The sequence below is a fragment of the Oncorhynchus mykiss genome, chromosome 2 (assembly GCF_013265735.2).
Source record: "Oncorhynchus mykiss isolate Arlee chromosome 2, USDA_OmykA_1.1, whole genome shotgun sequence".
Classification (NCBI taxonomy): domain Eukaryota; kingdom Metazoa; phylum Chordata; class Actinopteri; order Salmoniformes; family Salmonidae; genus Oncorhynchus; species Oncorhynchus mykiss.
In genome coordinates, this window is record NC_048566.1 from 41146063 (window position 1) to 41164130 (window position 18068).

The 18068-nt window shown below is 43.4% G+C and overlaps 1 protein-coding gene across 2 annotated transcripts in view; it reads right to left on the reverse strand.

Annotated features, from left to right (window-relative positions):
* Window positions 1–10945: 10945 nt before the first annotated feature.
* LOC110489798 (R-spondin-2) overlaps window positions 10946–18068 on the reverse strand; it is an 80512-nt gene continuing 73389 nt past the window's right edge. For both annotated transcript variants that reach the window (XM_036948433.1, XM_021562721.2), the window contains exon 6: window positions 10946–12223. In XM_036948433.1, coding sequence (XP_036804328.1) covers window positions 12108–12223 — 116 coding nt within the window. In that variant the 3' untranslated portion in view covers window positions 10946–12107. The remainder of the gene's footprint in view (window positions 12224–18068) is intronic.

Below are 18068 nucleotides of genomic sequence, written 5' to 3' on the forward strand. Positions count from 1 at the left end.
AACGTGGTGTTGAAAAAGCCCATTTTGCTTACTAAATAGTCCTGCGTGGCTGCAAGACAAGACTAAGCATTTCCATTGTGAATGTCTCCATAATGTAATAGAAGTGCTAGTGTATGTATGTCTTTACGAGTCTGTTTTCCCGAGTTATTTTGATGACTTAACTTTGCAAGCAAATTAAGATCTCAGGCTAATTCTAGTCAAGTAGGTAGGCTAGGCTTACAGTAGTAGTAGACAGAGGATGGAGATTCCACAACAAGCTATTTCCACCACTAGAGAGACATTGAATGAATAAAGGACGTTTATTGGCTTGCCTGAGGTTAAGCTTCTTACTTTACAGCATAGTTATGTAGACATGGTTTTTAGGTGCTTTAGTAGTGAAAAGGTTTAATACGTGGGGTCATTGACAGCTAAAATAAGAGCAGGTGTGTGTGTAATTCCCTTGGGTAGATAGATAGCTGAACAAACTTGAGGGCTGCTGTGAAGACCCTTTTTTGGCATGAGCACCACAGCTCTGAGAGGTTTTCACTTCACAAACATTTTTACAACTTCAACTGTAATCTACAACTGAGAAGGCCACGGCGCACAGCAAACTCCTCTAAACAACCACGCCACAGTGCCACACTAAATGGCTAAACATATCTGCCTCCATCAAGAAAGGAAGATATAAAACAGTTGAGCCTAACGACGTTAGCCTGTCGGGGGTTAATTAAGCAGTACAGGACCAGAGTTGGGGAAGCTACTCTCAAAATATAGTTTACCAAGCTACCAATTACTTCACACTAGAAGAAGTTAATCTACACTAAAGCTACCCATAAGAAAAATATAGTTTACTTAACTAAAGCTACTTTTACTTCATGAAAGATAAAATCATATAGAATTCTGTAATGTCATAGAATACAAATTGCAAGAACAGATCACTCTGCAGTCAGATGTTAATAGAATGTGTAATTTATCCCATTAAACACAAAAGCATTGTTTCAAGTGAGAATTAGGCAGGTCTGATGCCTGAAAAGGAAAGGAAATTATTGTGTTGCTCCAGAAGTTAGCTACACGCTACATGGCAAGAAAGTAATTAACTACTGAAAACACTACCAATATTTGAATTTAGTTCAACTACTGTACCACCAAGCTACTGCAAAATGTAGTTAAATGACTAGTTGAAATACATGTAGTTAGTTCACTACTCCCCAACACTGCACAGGACATAGTAAATAAGAGACCAACACAACTTGTGTAACTGGATGGATCCACATGGTGGCCATGATGTGACCAGCTCCTCTCACATACCTCACATACCTCTTCCATGCTCAGAGACCCCTGCTTAGAAGGTTGTGTTGTGTCTACACACTGTTCATCCCTCGAGCTTGGATTGTGTAGATTCTAAAGATGCGTTCAAGTTTGGCCGTGTCCCATTAAGGCTCAATTATGCGCCATGGGAAGCCATTTTCAAAAAATAAATAATTTTCCTTCGTTTCGTAATCACAAGTGCACAAGGCATTCATGTGGCAGCAATTTGGCCGGCTGACACTCAGTGGAGAGCGAGCCTGACCCCCTCTCTGCCCCCTCAAACCCCCCCCCCCCCGACATCCTCTCAAAAGCCACATCTATAGGGCAGGAACCAGCAATGCACTAACTGGCAGCCCCAGCCCATTAATGGAGGGCAGTCTGGTGTGTGTGCAGGTCCTAACCAGAGGCTCTGGGCAAGCTGTTCCTAACCAGTACAGCCGCCTCCTCGGTAATGAGCATGACAGCCTATTGTAACAGTATTAAACCAGAAACATGTCACCCTGCTCAGTACCTCAGTAAACTCTATATACCACCATTCATACAGTCTCACATGGCTTTTTTAATGGATGCTTCAAACAAGCGTCCATGTTACTTAGCACATCGTTCAAAAACGGAATCAAATCAGCATGCTCTCCTTTTGTAATCCCTCATCCACATTTCATTCATATATCTTTTATTGGGGTTAATGCGATCATTAAAAAAAGGTATTGAATTAAAACAAAATCCATACACGCATTTTTATTGCATCCTCATATTATATTAAAAAAAAGGAGAGCAGTTCCACATTTTGCTTCCTCAGTAGTAGAACACCGGTTTTTGTTAGTGCAAGTGCTCCCGTGAACTAGTTTCATTGCCACCGAATGAGAGAGCCCTTTGACACGGAGCAGAAGACATCATCCGCTTACAAGGTCTCACAATAAAAGCCATGCGTGCTGCAATAAGCTCTGCTTTGTTTCCAATACATCCACGTTAAAACATTTATTAGGCTAATTACACCGGTCTCCCATTGAATTCTCTTCCTGTGTTTACAGATGCCTTGGCAGAGTTCCCATGTCACAACGTCTTTTTATCCGTGGCTGTGCACATTGCCAGAGGAAGGAGGGAAAAGAAGCACATTAGCCTACAATGTGAATTATATTTGAGGAAATACAGCATACCATACGTGCGTGTATGCAAGCATGTGTGTGAGTGAGAGCGTGACCTTTGAACCAAGGAAGAGGCTGCTTCAACCAATGAAAAAACATAGATGAGAGCGGAATAACCCCACCCCCTCTTCCAACATTACTTTGACTTGCACATCCTCTAATGCAGGGATCATCAACTATATATAGATTCAGCCTTGGACCAATGTTTTTTCTTGAGCTGATGGTTGGGGGGCTGGATCATAATTACAAATAATATAATGTAGTGACTGCAAATTGACTGCAATAAGCTGTTGACTAAAATAATTTCAAACCTTGCTTACATTTGTATACGATCACCATTACGATCACTATTATGCACGGGAATACACATTTCCACATTTTTGGTCACTTGGATCTGATTTTTACGGTCTTTTATGTCCAAACAATGAAAATTATAAATATATTTGTTTTTAAATGGGGGGGGGGGCTTAGAAAACTTGGGGGGCCATATAAAAGTTGGGGAGCCCTGCTCTAATGGTTAGCAGTTTGCAAATTCTCTAGAAAACGAAATAATCCCTGGAGATATGTATTCCTGGTAGCAAGACCTCATGCCTCAAGATGACATATTCTAATGGGACCATGTTGGATGTGAGGAGTAACTGTCACAGGTGTGACTGATGGCCCCTTTTCATTCAGCTAATGCAGCAAGCATTTTCATTGGACAATTGAACTGATTATGTGACTTCAATGTGTATAAAAACCTACTCTTTTGGTGTTCTAGGTGGCTGTCCACAGGAAGTGAATGCAGTCCACAGGTATGGCAGGTGCTTGTGTGTAGAGAGCTGATGGCGTGTCCTTGTGTGCAGAGAGCCAATGGCAGGTCCTTGTGTGCAGAGAGCAAATGGGGGGGTCCTTGTGTGCAGAGAGATACTGGCAGGTCCTTGTGTGCAGAGAGATAATGGCAGGTCCTTGTGTGCAGAGAGATAATGGCGGGTCCCTGAGTGCAGAGAGGTAATGGAGTCATTTGCTTAGTGCACATGGATAATGGAGTTGTTTGAGCTATGAAGAACTTTAGAAATTGGACACCTGCCTTCTGGGCTGCATCACTTCCTGTTTCCCTTTGTGTTTGGTTTGATGATTTCGGTATTTTAAACTATGCATTGTTTGGTCTCTACTTCACTCTGCCTGCTCAACCCAAATCCAAAAGAACCTCACTTATCCAACACTTGACATACCTTTTAGCAGGCTGTTTGTCTAGAACTCATTACTGGTGGACTCAGGTCTGGAAACGGTTGACAGTTTGAGCTGTGTTACCCAGTTGTGTTGTGCCCACAACCATGAGGTAATTCAGCCCTGCATTGACCTAGTGCTTTGTTGAATCTATTGATAGCCTGTTGGTGATTTACCATATCAACCATCGTCAATGATTTGCTCCCACCTTCTAGAACCGTTTTGAGTTGTTTCAGGGAGAGAAACTTTTAGTCAATGTGGGTAGTGAATGGTTGTGTTATTTTTTTTTTGTTTTACCAGGACATCAAATCCAATTGTATTGGTCACATACACTTATTTAGCAAATGTAGCAAATGTTATTGCGGGTGTAGCGAAATGCTTGTGTTCCTAGCTCCAAAAGTGCAGTAGTATCGAACAATTCCCCACAAGACACACAAATCTAAAGGAATGGAATTAAGAAATATATAAATATTAGGACGAGCCCTGTCAAAGTGGCATTGACTAAAATACAGTATATGCATATGAGATGAGTAAAGCAGTATGTAAACATTATTAATAGGATCTGCCCCTTTTTTCAATTTTTGTCTAAAATGACATACCCAAATCTAACTGTCTGTAGCTCAAGGATATAAGCAAGGATATGCATATTATTGATACCATTTGAAAGGAAACACTTTGAAGTTTGTGGAAATGTGAAATTAATGTAGGAGTGTATAACACCTTAGATATGGTAAAAGATAAAACACAGCCCCACTCTCCTTAATTTGTTCACCAACAGGGAGATAGGGCTGTTGGCCAGGGTGGCGTGTGTGCTATTGTATTATGTTAGGCATGGATGGATCGCACCTCGCTGTTATAATGACCACTAAGTTCATTAATGGCATGGTATTTAATTTAGTGAAAAAATGTATAGAAAACATAGACTGAGATTCAGTGGCATGGCCACACGAACAGATGCGTGACACGGACATAGGCCAGAGAGGTCAAGGCATTGTGTGTTCACACATTGTAATCAGCTGCCAGTTGCTGTGGCATATGTGTGATCTGTCTGATTGTGAGTGGTTGTCAAAGGCGTATGTGTGTGGGCACTAGTAAACCCATGGTCTCCATTAAGCCTATTGGTTTGGGGCTTAACCCCACCACAGAGACTGGAGCCTGCCTGCTAGACTCCCACTCTCATAGACAGACCTCAGAGCAGCCAACCATTGCAGGGGGTTGAACAGTACACTGCCATGCTTCGCGCCCAGACAGATGCCTGCTGTACACCCCCGTACCAGCACAACCGCTGCCAAGCCGAGCCACACAGGGAGACAGACAATGCAGTCAGAGAGCTAGGTCCGGCAGCTGTCTTGCGAGCACACACGCGGGAATGCACAAACAGGCATGCACGCACACACACACAGACCATGTGGTTTATTTTATTTCACACAATGCATACAAGCCAGGCAGGCAACAGCAATTAAATGTCTGTCTCATTGGTTTGCTCCAATAAATCTGGCTCTATAAATCTTCACGGCAGTGTTTTAAAGTGAAGAAATTTCCACGCAGGGCAGCAAACTGAGGATCCCACAGGATGCTATCATTGTTAGTCATTTGATTAGCAGACAAAACATGTTAAACGCTACTGACGGTCCTGCTGGAGTACTTTAGTGAGGATTTGATAGTACAGCCTGAATATAGCATTTATATCTCTGCTCCGATGTATTAATTGCTAATTCCTCCACTTTCCCAGAGAATAAGTACATGCTATTGATTTATATCCCAGAAAATCTACTGTTTGTTTGTTTGGTAATTTGAGACTTGGTAGGTGGATTTGTTCAGCCTACTGTAAAAACAAATCACTGTGATAATTAGACGACCACATTAAAATACACACACACACACACACACACACACACACACACACACACACACACCCCAGAGGGATGTAGCTTGTACATGTACTGAAATATCGCCTGTTCTGTTCACACACACACTTATAGATGAAAGATTACAAGCAATCTTTCCCTGTTCTAGAAGCAGAGGAACTATACTGCCTTGCAATAACCAGTGCCTTGAGATAATTATTAATTAAATTATTAATTTCAATTGATTGTTGTGGATAATGTGCAGTTATATGGATTGCGCTGTCTGTCAGGCTACCTCCCATTAGTCATTACTTTCATATAATTGATCACTTTAACCAAAAATAAGTCCTGAGTGTGAAATAGTGACTGAACCACAGATCACACTTCACACCCAGACCTGGGAACAATTGACATGAGGTCACGACCTCCCCTATGGCTAGTTGATTAAACCCATTTCTGAGACCCATCACACAATGCAGCCAATAAAAGCTGGCGCTGGCTGCTGAAGAGGAAAGACGGGCAGGCGGGAGTCTGAGGGGGGGCTGATGGAGTGGAGGGTGTTCTATGGCTGGCTCCATGGCTCCAGACAACAGAGGAGTCAGGAGAGACAGCAGCCATGACACCCTGCTGCAGCCTGGCCCGGTTCCAGCCCAGACCCACACCTACCAACTCGAAGAGGAGACCCCCATCGCTGGCTGGAAGCAGGAAACAACAGGCTCCTTATTGCGGTGTAGATTATGTGTGGTGACGTTTGTGAGTGTGTGTGCACGCGTGCGTGCGTGCATATGTGTGTTTATGTGTGTGGTGTGACTGGATGAAGATTTCCACTCAAGATCCTCCAAATCGAGGCAGAGGTTGACTATGAAGCATGGAGCTGCATAATCCCCCTCTCAATGAAGGCATGAGGGAAGGTGGGGCGAGCATTCCAGGACAATGAGACCCCATTACCCTCTACTTTACTTATACCCTCCTAACCACCCTTAACCCCTCTCACCATGAATGCACGACTCTTGGCTCTCATGCTCAAATGGCCCCCCTGGAACCTGTGCTCCCCTACATGATAGCGGACACCCATTTCTTGAGGGGCCACTTGTGTCAGCTCCGTGGAACAGACATGGCCCTTTTGGGCCTATGCAGGTCACCTTATATCCAACACGAGTGGTCTTAACATGGTTTAATGAGAGCTGTTGTTGATGAATTCTCCCTTGAAACCAGTGGTAACGCGGCTACTAGGCACATATAAAAAGTCAATGAATGGAGAAGGGCTGCCAAAAAAAGGGGGGAAAATAGTAGTCTTCGTGGACGTCCTTACCAGCTGGCTCCCGAGCTAAATACAGTTAGTTATGCCCATGGCTCTCTGTCTGCCTGTAAGGGGAATTGTTTGCTCTGCTAGGTAATCACTAATGTTTTTTAAGTGCACAGTATGATTCAGCTGGGGTCATAAAGACCATGTGTGTCACATCCTGAATGGAAGGACAGGGTCCCTGTGCTTATTTCCCTCAGGTGAAGGTAGGTGGAGGTAAGGGGAAATGGTTGTGTGTTTTCATTGTTTGGGCCTCACTGTTGATTTATTGAACTTGAGAAAAAAAAAGCAACACTCTCTCCATGGTGCTGCTGGTGGTGGTACACCATCAAAATGAGTCATTGGAAAGGAGAAGAGGAATGTTAGGTGAAACAGACCGAAAACGACTGCCAAGCCCCTAAGGAAACCTCATACCAGGTCAGGAATATAATATATTCTGCACCTGTTGAAATGTAACTAAAGAAACACAGCCCAAGGCAATAAGTCATATACAGTATATCCCCCTACTTGACAAATATCCCCCTACTTGACAAAGTCGAAGTCTGGACATGACAAATATCCCCCTGCTTGACAAAGTCGAAGTCTGGACATGACAAATATCCCCCTGCTTGACAAAGTCGAAGTCTGGACATGACAAATATCCCCCTGCTTGACAAAGTCGAAGTCTGGACATTACAAATATCCCCCTGCTTGACAAAGTCGAAGTCTGGACATGACAAATATCCCCCTGCTTGACAAAGTCGAAGTCTGGACATGACAAATATCCCCCTGCTTGACAAAGTCGAAGTCTGGACATGACAAATATCCCCCTGCTTGACAAAGTCGAAGTCTGGACATGACAAATATCCCCCTACTTGACAAAGTCGAAGGCTGGCCATTTGAAAGAATCAAACAGAACATGATGACGCACAGTGTAAACAGGAAACAATTGACTTCAGTAAGAATCATTAGGTTGGTCCATCTCTCTCCAGCAGTGGGGACAGATATAAGAGGTCTGACAGCTATAATCACGAGCACTGCCTAAGATAGCCACCTTCAAAGCCTCACTTCAGCTGCACTCAGGCAGAACACACCAGCATTAGCTATGGAGTCCCATTACCGGGCCTGGTCCCTTTCAATTACCCATCCGATTTGTCTCCCGAGAACGCAGAGAGAGGGTCACAGATAATTACCTTTTATTTACATATTTATTTATGCCTGTAATAAACGTGTTACTTAGCAACTTTTTCTTAATGAAGCCAATCTGCTTTTCAAAAGGATGTGGATACCGGATACCATTTTGCAATTATGAGGGAATTTGTCCGAATTTGGTGGATGAAAGACATGGCGTTTTTGCCTTCATTCTGTGCCTCTGCATATGATAGCTGACATATGGTAAACTTGTAGAAAGCCTTAGACTGGTTTCATTGTACCTACTCTGTGCGGCCTGCAACAGGCCATGCCAAGCGTCATCATAGCCCATGTGAACGCTAATAGTTCCAGATTTCCTACAGCTCAAAGGACAACCGATGCCCAATTATATAGTTATTAAACACAGCAAATGATTCCAACGTTTATTGTCCCGGGCAATGTTATTAACCCGCCGATGTCATAACTTCCACTTCTGCCATCTGGGGTTGGAACGAATGTGTCACTCACAAAGTGCTGCACATTTGAAGTAGCTGAAGAGAGGGACTGCAATATATGTATGCTTAAAAAACCTTAAAGGCGCTGCATGTTCAATCCGACATCTACATTGGACGTGCAGCATTTATGGTGATACAGCCTCTGCAGAAGTCAGGACATTCTTACTACTTGCGCTTCGCAGAGCAGCGCAGAGCTGTTGAGCAGAGCTGTTGTCGAGCAAGTGAGTTTGTGTTTATACAGGACCTCCCAACCCCACCTACCGTCAACCAATCATGTCAATTCGGAGCAATACGGAGCCCTCCATATTGTCACAACATTTAGGAGGCGCACGGCGATGCAGCGTGGAACTCAATTTGGCCTCTTCATGCCTCCGGAGGTTCTGCATTTGCGTCACAACCTCCTTTCGGAGCATAAATTGGCTTTGTTACCTGCAAGATACACCGTTCCTAAAGATATAGTCACCAAATTTACAAAATGACATGATTTGGGCATTTTGGTGACCTGTCAAAACTCGATATTAGTATACAATTTAGGTAAACTATCCCTTTAACACTACTTTACAGTATGGATCTCTAGTGTGCAGAGCCCACTGCGACATTTCCTGTTTGTGGTTTCACTTGTTGGGCCTTTGAAGTGGGCTTTAATAATAGGACTGAACTGAACTAATGAAAATGCACCCAGTCACATTAAAAGGGAGCGTCAGCCTCAACCACCTAACTATGTCCTTCACACACACACACACACACACACACACACACACACACACACACACACACACACACACACACACACACACACACACACACACACACACACACACACACACACACACACACACACACACACACACACACACACACACACACACACAGACGCTTCCTTTAAGCTGCCTCAAAGTTTACAGAAGTGGTTTCACTAATAAAAAGGGATCAGCCGGGCTACCTTCTGATGTCTGGGTGAACATTGATGCACTAACCAACATTAAAGAAACCCTGAATGCAGTTTCTCACCGACGACACAAATACACCCAGAATGGATGAAAGACAGAGGAATAATTGGAAACGGAAAGGTAAGGGAGATTCTCCAGTGTGCACTTAGTTTCCCCCCCACTAGACTTTGTGTAGTGTTTCAGTGGTGTTGGTGGTCTTCTCCTTAATGAATCCACTTCAATGCAGTTCATTCCCAGTCTGAAACAGTGACAGTCTGGCCCTAGGGATGACATCTGTAAATCGTTCATTAACTTTTAACCAGCAGCAGATGTCTTTTAAAACACTTAGTATTACTTTTACATTTCCATTCAGTCACTGTTCTGCACTCTAGGCTTTATGGATATCTCTCATTTCTATAAGGTGCATCAAAGATGATATTCCCCTTTTATGACAATAAGTACCCATACATTTCAAGGGGAAAGGTTAAGGGAAGTGTTAAGCTGTAAAAATGAAGAGTATGTCAAGCATCCTTCTCCGTGCTCCTTTCCAACACCTGTGAAAGACCATACTGTATGTTGAGGCCTTCGCCATTCCTAGCTGAGGCTACTGTTTCACTGCAAGAGGTTTGTTTCACTCCTTCTCCGAGAAGGCTACATGGACGAACCGGGTATTATGTGTTATTTGAGCATCAACACTGTCGCATCTTTCCCTCTGGAAAAATCATGTGTGACTTCAGAGGATTACTAGGAAAAGGAAGCCTGCGGTCGGTGTCTCCCAGGATGATATAGGACACAACGTTGTTTCATTCGCTACTGTGTGTCCATAAGCTGTCTGGCAGATACAGCCTCACATTTTTTAAGGGGCAATGATTACACAGTATGCATCACTAGGTTAATTAGCCATGACTGGCGTTAAACCTTTCTTGGCAAGCCAGCACATTTAGGATTTTTATACTTATTTGATGTTTTGAAACCCTGGAAATGAATGAGATCTAATGTGTGCTCAAATAAAGAGGGTGTGTGTGTGTGTGTGTGTGTGTGTGTGTGTGTGAAGGAAGGAAGCACAGTAGGCAGTTATTTTGCCAAATCATGTGTAAGATAATGAGGGTGGAAATGAATGATACGGTGGTGACATCACAATGTGGCCTTGCACCATCCGTGAGGATACGTCAAGATGGCTTACAGGCCGTTCACAGTGACGTCATGCTGTCACGGTCAATTGACCATATCGAATCTCCCTGGCTCGAAGGCAGCTTGTGTCACGCAGTGCACATTGCATGATTGATATCACAAATGTTTTTCAAATTACATAATTATATACTAATGCGGGAGGGACAAGCTAAAGCTAGCGCTCCTAGCTGTCCATGAACCGTAAGACTGAAAAGCTACATCAACAGTCACATGAAATGTATTTTAATCAAACACATATGTACTCCTATGACCATATATTTGTCGAACCCTGAATATCAAACCTAAAGAATGTCAAACAAAGTACGCACTTTAGTTTTGCCGTTTTTGAAACTTTGAAATCAGTAGATGAGACCACATGAACGCGATGCAACACTCAAACTGTTTCGCATGACCAGACACAAACAAGAGGCTCTTTTAAAGATATCTGTATTGTGGGATTCAAATCATATTTCAGCACAGAGGAGTAACAGTACGAGACAAAATTGTCACCGAACACAAAAGTACAAAATAGAATCAATAAATAAATCAAATATATACCATATAAATGTAATAGCTATGTGTTGGCTATGTTTATTATTTCGTTTTCAGTCTTTTTTGAATCTGTAGCTTGGTATTACATCCTTTTCTCTGAAACATTTAGAACGCTGGGAGGAGTCAATACCGAAAATACAGTAATAGGTTTTATAATTAGATGAACTCATCAACTATGTACACATGAGTTTGTTGCCATGCTAAGTTTGAACAACTAACATGTCTTTATCCACAGCATACAGTTAGAGCATTAAAGCGGGTTCTGGACGTAAACATTTTGTGCTGAGAATAAAATACATTGCAACTACGCATGGTATTTCTTAACATGACTCTCAAAAAATGTACACAATGAACAAAAAGGCCATACATGGAACACTCCGCCTCCAATGAGGGAAAATAAGAGTTTGCTTTGAAATAAATACAGAAGAGTCTCAATTATTTCAAGATGTCACTTAATAGCCGTCACCCTTGTTGCTTCTGCCAAATCTCTCCTCTTCTCTTGATCATCCTCTCATTCTCTCTCTTCGCACGTTCTTCCTCTCTCCGTCAGAGTCGTCGTCTTGGCGTCTTCCATTGCCCCCATAGCTGGACCGTCACCACTATTATCAACATCCATCTCATTCCTCATTCTCCTGCTCTTTCGCGTCCTCCGTCTGTCAGTCGGTGTGTGTCGGTTTCCCCTCGTTGGTTTGTTCTCCCCAGACGTACATGGCGTGTGAGCAAAAGGAACGAGTGTTTCTAGGAGTTCTATGATGTCACAGTGGGGTCAAAAGGGGGGAGCTGATTGGCTGATCTGTCAGCGGCACACTACGATGCGGTACTCTGCGGTACGAGGGAAGCAGCAGAAGACAGAGAGAGACAGGGACAGAGGGCATATGTGTACTTTACTACAACCATAGACATGTGTAGGGTCATTAATATGGTGTAGTGTGACTGTGTGCTGGGGTGGGGGGGTGGGGTGGAGGTTTGTGGAGCAGCAGCTAGCAGCTTTGTGTTGTTTAGGTTCCAAGGGGTGGGGTGTGTGGGGGGGACTCAGTCCTCTACTGGCTGGAGCTCATGGAGGCCAGGTGGTCACTATGCTGATTCTGGGCCTGGAACCGGAGCCTCTGCTTGTTGGACTTCTTTGGTTCTTTGGGTCGCTGCTTCCCTGATCCTCCTGAAGCAGAAAGACAAGAGAGAGCCTATTAGAAGAGCAGTGCATCAATGTAAAAAAGGAACACAGTAAAAACCTTTATTCCATCCCTTTGGTGTCTCTCTAAAACCAGCTAATGTATATGTATATATATATATACACACATATATACCATATATCTTGGTCCCCTCCTTACCCACTCAAAACCAGCAGAGCTATGCCACTGGGCAGAGCGGTTGGCAGCAAAATGTGCCTTTATTCAGCCCCATCACCTCTCTCTCTCTCTGGGGAAATTGCATAAAACTCTGTCAGAACTGGAAAGGTCCTCGTTCATAAGCCCAGGGTTAATGTATCTTAATGTATCCCAGTTGTCATTGGTGTGGGCAAAGCATGTTGGGAATCTGTGCTAATGGAACCGTGTGCGGCGGTACCTCGGTACCCATGGTTCCCTATGACAGAGGCTACTGAACCAAAAGGCAACAGTTTGGCTGCCAAAAGACACACATAATTTAACGAGGTGTGTGTATGTGTGTGAGTGTGAGAGAGAGAGAGAAAAATAAAGAGAGGGAGAAGTGATGGGGCTGAATGAAGGTTGGCTTCGGGTGGTGGGGGCACAATCCTGCTGCCAACCCCTCTGCCCAGTGGCATAGCTCTGCTGGTTTTGAGTGGGTCAGTGATCTGAAGAAAAATAAAATCTGATGGGGGGAAAACTAGAGTCAGGCTTGGATGATGAGATGCTATCTGGATCCTGATTTGGCACAGCAAGAAACAAGGCATGCTATGGTTCGCCGAGGGGGGAAAACACTGAAAAATGCTACATAAATGGGTGTCTCAGCGGTAGGTTTACAAAACCTGGCTCCGTGTCCTATTATTGCACTTGTTCATGCCATTTCACTAAGGAAAATAAGGCTAAAGTGTGTAATATGTGGCAGAATTACCTCTAATTACCTTCTCATATGGCCTGGCCAAATGCCAGCCATTTAAAGCCGCCCAAAAAAAGTCTGGTTCAATTGAACATCTCAGCACCACACTGTAAAATATATTTTTTAATATTTCCAAGAAATGGGGACATATAAAATGTTCTGTTTTAGCTCTTTTAAACGAGAGTCATGTTACAGTTGCACAAATATCAACCAATTTCACTTCCACATTTCAGAGCCATTTCCTGCAATCAATTCAATCTAGCTAGCTATTTGTGGTCACCATCGGCCATTCCGAGGGCGAGAAATTACGTTGCCGACACGCAATATCTTATTCAAAAAAAATCCCCTCTTCAGACCATAAAAGGATTTAAAATCACATCTCATGGGGAAAACATACATCTTGCTCTAAACTTTCCGTGACCTCCAATTGAAAAACATTAACAGCAAAGTTGCTATGCTCGTTTAGTAATGTCGCTTTCGATTCTTTGGGTGAGTTACAGTATGGTTACGACTGTTAGTGCACGCATAACGCTCAAGTCAATCCGGACCATAGGTTTCTTTTCCTAATTGCCATTTAAAAGAGGTCCTTTTCATTTGAAACAGTGTTGCTCTGCGCTCAAGACTAATTACATTTGATGGCAATAAAGCAAACATTGCTGTATTGAAAAGGCCTCTGTAGCTGGGCTAGGCCCATATGGGCCATTCCATGGAACCATTAGGCTGTCTGCGTGTTGTGCGAGTTTGCGTGTAGTGCAAATAAATGTGTGAGAGCTCACTTAAAGACCGACAGTATAGCTTTCCTGGATAGTCACGAACACAGAAAGGATATAATCCACACGGCTTTAAGATGTTTGTGAACTACATGACACTTGTCTTACACCACGCGGCTACAGCGTGTTCTTGGAAAAACAAGGGATTGCACATCTCCATGACATTATATAGACCGGGATTCTACGTCACAGAAACTGCTCATCTCATAAGACGTAAGTAAATTGTGTGAGTAAACACTTACAAAAGCTTGAGCTGTGCTTCATTTGGTTTGCCCCAGTACAATGTAACCAACGGATAAAAAAAAGAAGGAAGAGTCCCAAAATAGCTAAATAAATTGAGCACCCCTCAAAGTATTACCGTGACATATTATGTATTTGTCCCAGGTCTGAGGTCTATCTGCCTCACGTCATATCTCATTTATTCCAGGACAATGTGAACTGTAAAAACCAAACGTCCCGGAATGTCATCAGAACTGTCCAAGTGAGCTGATGAACATTTCTGTCTCTGTTTGACCTGTGTCCATGAAAGCATGGACTACGCTGGGTTCTATTTCATAATCAGAGTTCTCTAGGCTGACAGCTAGAGGGCAACCAATACCAAGAGAACATAGATCTTACCCCCTCTGCATCTGATATAAGGCTGATGAGATGGCACATCATCTCAGGGTCTGTCTCTTTCACATTTAGCATTTACCAGGACGTAACACAGAGTGAATACACAACGCTTTTATGATGGTATATTTACAATCAATGTAAACACTTAAGTTGATTATGCAAGCCAGAGTTCTTAGAATTATTTATTTTTTATTTACCAGGAAATAAATTATTAAGAAGTGAACTCAATTACTTTCCAAACAAGGAACAAATTCATAAATCTTAGAGCGAGTACAGATCATTTGTCTTGGAAGGAACAGAAATCTTCAAATAATTTGAGCTATTTTTGTTTTACCCCACACTGACCCAGAATTTAAACTTACTGCCAAAATTGAAGAATGGCTTTCATTTCAGAAAATACTTTCACAATTTTTACCCCATTTTCTTTTCAGTTTTGGCCACATTTCGCATCACTTCTGCAATCCTTAATTGTATAATGTTTTTTTTGTAGAAAAAATCTGCCATCTAAAGCTTTGCATGTGGACGGGTTCATAGTCAGAGTAAATTTAACAAACAAACAAAACATTATAAGCAATTCAAAATGTTTTGTAGTTTTGAATCAAGAGCAGAAGCTGTTGTGGTGGCAGAGGATGACCCCACCATTATCACTGTGTGTGTATTATAGACATAGTGTGTGTGTGTACATTAGTATTTGTGCCTGTGTGTAAGTAAGCCCAATCTTGGTCTCACTGCATGAACCAGGTCTGGTTCTGGTAAAGTTCTTGCTACCTGAAGAAAGCTCTGGAGTGCCCTCCAAGCCTGCATTGTATCTGTGTGTTTGTTTAAGACTAGGCTATGTACATGTGTGCCTGGGTGTGTACGCTCTTCCATATCAGCTCAAAGTCTGACAAATGTGTCTTGGACCCTCTAATGTCATATACAATCTTATCAGCTGCCAAAGCACCTGGGAGAGGCAGATTAGACTTCCCTACATGCACTGGGGTGGGAGTTCCACCCTGACCTCCGCTGACTGGGACATTCCAGGACAAGTCCGGTTGAGATCCATCACTTACAATTTCTCTTTCACATCTCTATCTTTCATTCTCTCTCTCTCTCTCTCTCATTCACATCTCTCTCTTTATATCTCTGATGGTGGTTGAGACATAGCCAGATACCCAACAGGAAAGCAGTTCTGTAGGCCTGTTGTATAGTAACAATAACACTATGCTCTCTCTCAGGAGATATGCCCATGGCACTCTGAGTTGCGGTCCATTCAACTTGTCTAATTGAATAGCATTTTACACAGGGGAGAAGGACGGAACCAAAACTCCCTTCACCTATCTCCAAATCCAATATCTTTGTTTTTGAGAACCGAATAAACCAGAGAAAATGTATTCCTTACGATGAGTGAGTGTTTGAATTATGTAATAAATAACGTTCTGTTTTTCCATCATTAGGTTAATGTTCTGTTCTTCACGCTGCCAAGAATGGGCTCAGTTCAATGAGGACATTGACAAAAACAGACCTTGATCGAGAGAGAAAAGAAAAGGGATGATTATTTCGAAATACAGACCTGGTAGCTGCCACTGTGGGAGTGTGTACCTGCATGCAAATCTATAATCGCTGAGGCCATGACCACTGTGTGTGTGTGTGTGTGTGTGTGTGTGTGTGTGTGTGTACTGACTGTCTGGCAGCACGGCCAAGTGACTTCATCCACCCAGAGCTCGGGCTCCAGCAGGCAGTGCACCAATCGAAGGCCTAATCTTATCTGCTCCGCTTGTGGTTGGAGGAAATCGATGGCACCAACCTCGAGAAGGCATTAAGACGAACGGTAAATGTGTTCCTCCCCTTGAAGTGAACCCTCTCCACTCCTTTTGTTACCTCATCCCGCCAGTAAACGCCGCCATCATCCCGAGACCATCAATTAATATGTTTCTTAGGAGAAGGGGGTTGAGGGTAGGGGATCAAAACAATTCCGAAGAAGATTCTTGTGGATTTAGTACGGAAAAGCTGGAACTTTGCTTCATAAACATGCCAAATCGAAAGCCATTATTTGTGAGGGAAGGAGGGGACTACTGGCGCCAGCGAGATTTGATTTCAGTGGCAGAAATTGGATTAGCAGCCATTAAAGGCCTCCTCACACATACATTTATAATACCGTGAAGGGGAACGTATCTGTAGCCAACTCCTCTCACTCACACCGACGAGCTCCTCTGTCCGGAAGAAGATACACTCCATGGACAGTGTGTGTATGTGGGTATGTAAAATGGTTAAGGACATGTGGTGAGCCAAGGTCTGCAGATGTTCACATGAAAAGATATGATCTAAAAGTGACAGGGAGTTTAGAGAGAGTGAGTAATAGAGAAGAGGAGGAGGAGGATAATGAAGAAACATGAAGAAATGTAGCGGGGGGGGCTTTTGAGTGACAGTGTATGAGAGAGAGAGAGAGAGAGGTAGGAAAGAGGGCGAGAGGGAGAGAGATGAAGATGGAGGGACATTTGGAAAAAAAAGAGTTGGGAATTGGGAAAGATAGAGATGTGCTCGGCGAAAATGAGAAAGAAAAAACACCCTCTTTGTCCAGAGAGGACAATCTTTTATGAGAACAAGTCCATCTTGCCAACCGGATGACAAGAGCCTATCTGCACAGCGTCATTTAGCCTAACAAGATTACTCTGAATCGTACTTTCTCTTCTCTCTCTCTTCTCTTTCTCATTCTCATTCTCTTTCCCCCAGTGCTCTGCTTACAATCACCCATCCTGCTTAGCAGGGATGATTTAAAACATCTGCATTCCGATTTAAAAAGCTAATGTTGGGATTAGGTGGGTCATTATTTTCTCATCTATGCGGCGGAGGCTCTGTCGGGAGATTAAGCAGCAGGTTAGTCCACCGGTTCCGCCTTTTGATGCTCCATTTCGCTGACAATAAGTCAAATCGAAAACCCAACTTGGAGATTAGCGTCTTGAGCAAGGAGAAGCCCCGGCAAATAATGCATGACTGACACCGTGATTAATCTGCCCGGTGGGTAATATAGAGTTGGATTTTATTCCCTCCGTCGAGCTGCTGAATGACTGTGACAAAGATGGAACGTTAATCCACGATCGCTATACAGGAAGGGTCCGGTATCCAGAAATGGTCCGGTGTTGAGGGAAGGCCACTGTCTGACGATGGAACCATTCAGCGAACTTTCAGTCAACGCTCAGTCAGTTTCTGATCTGTCAACACTGAGTATGCATACTGAGACTTTGCAAATGAGAGGGCTACCGGTAAATATTTGGTCAATATGTGGCTAACCGCCACCACCACATCGCTAACATAGGCAAGCCAGCAGACCCGGCCCCAATTTTGGAAATCAAAACAAACCTCTGCAGAGTCACTCGCAACTCTGCTCCCCTCAAATGGTCCCCCTCTCCGGGTTAAATTGGCGCTTGCCCACCAACTCTGGCTCTACTTTACGGATGGTGTCACTACGGCAACGTCAGAGGGCCACGCAGAGCGCAGGTGTGATGACTAGGCCGCTGTGTCTGATACACCTGAAACTCAAAAAAGAGCTGCACAACACCATCTACGGTCTGCTATCTTCCC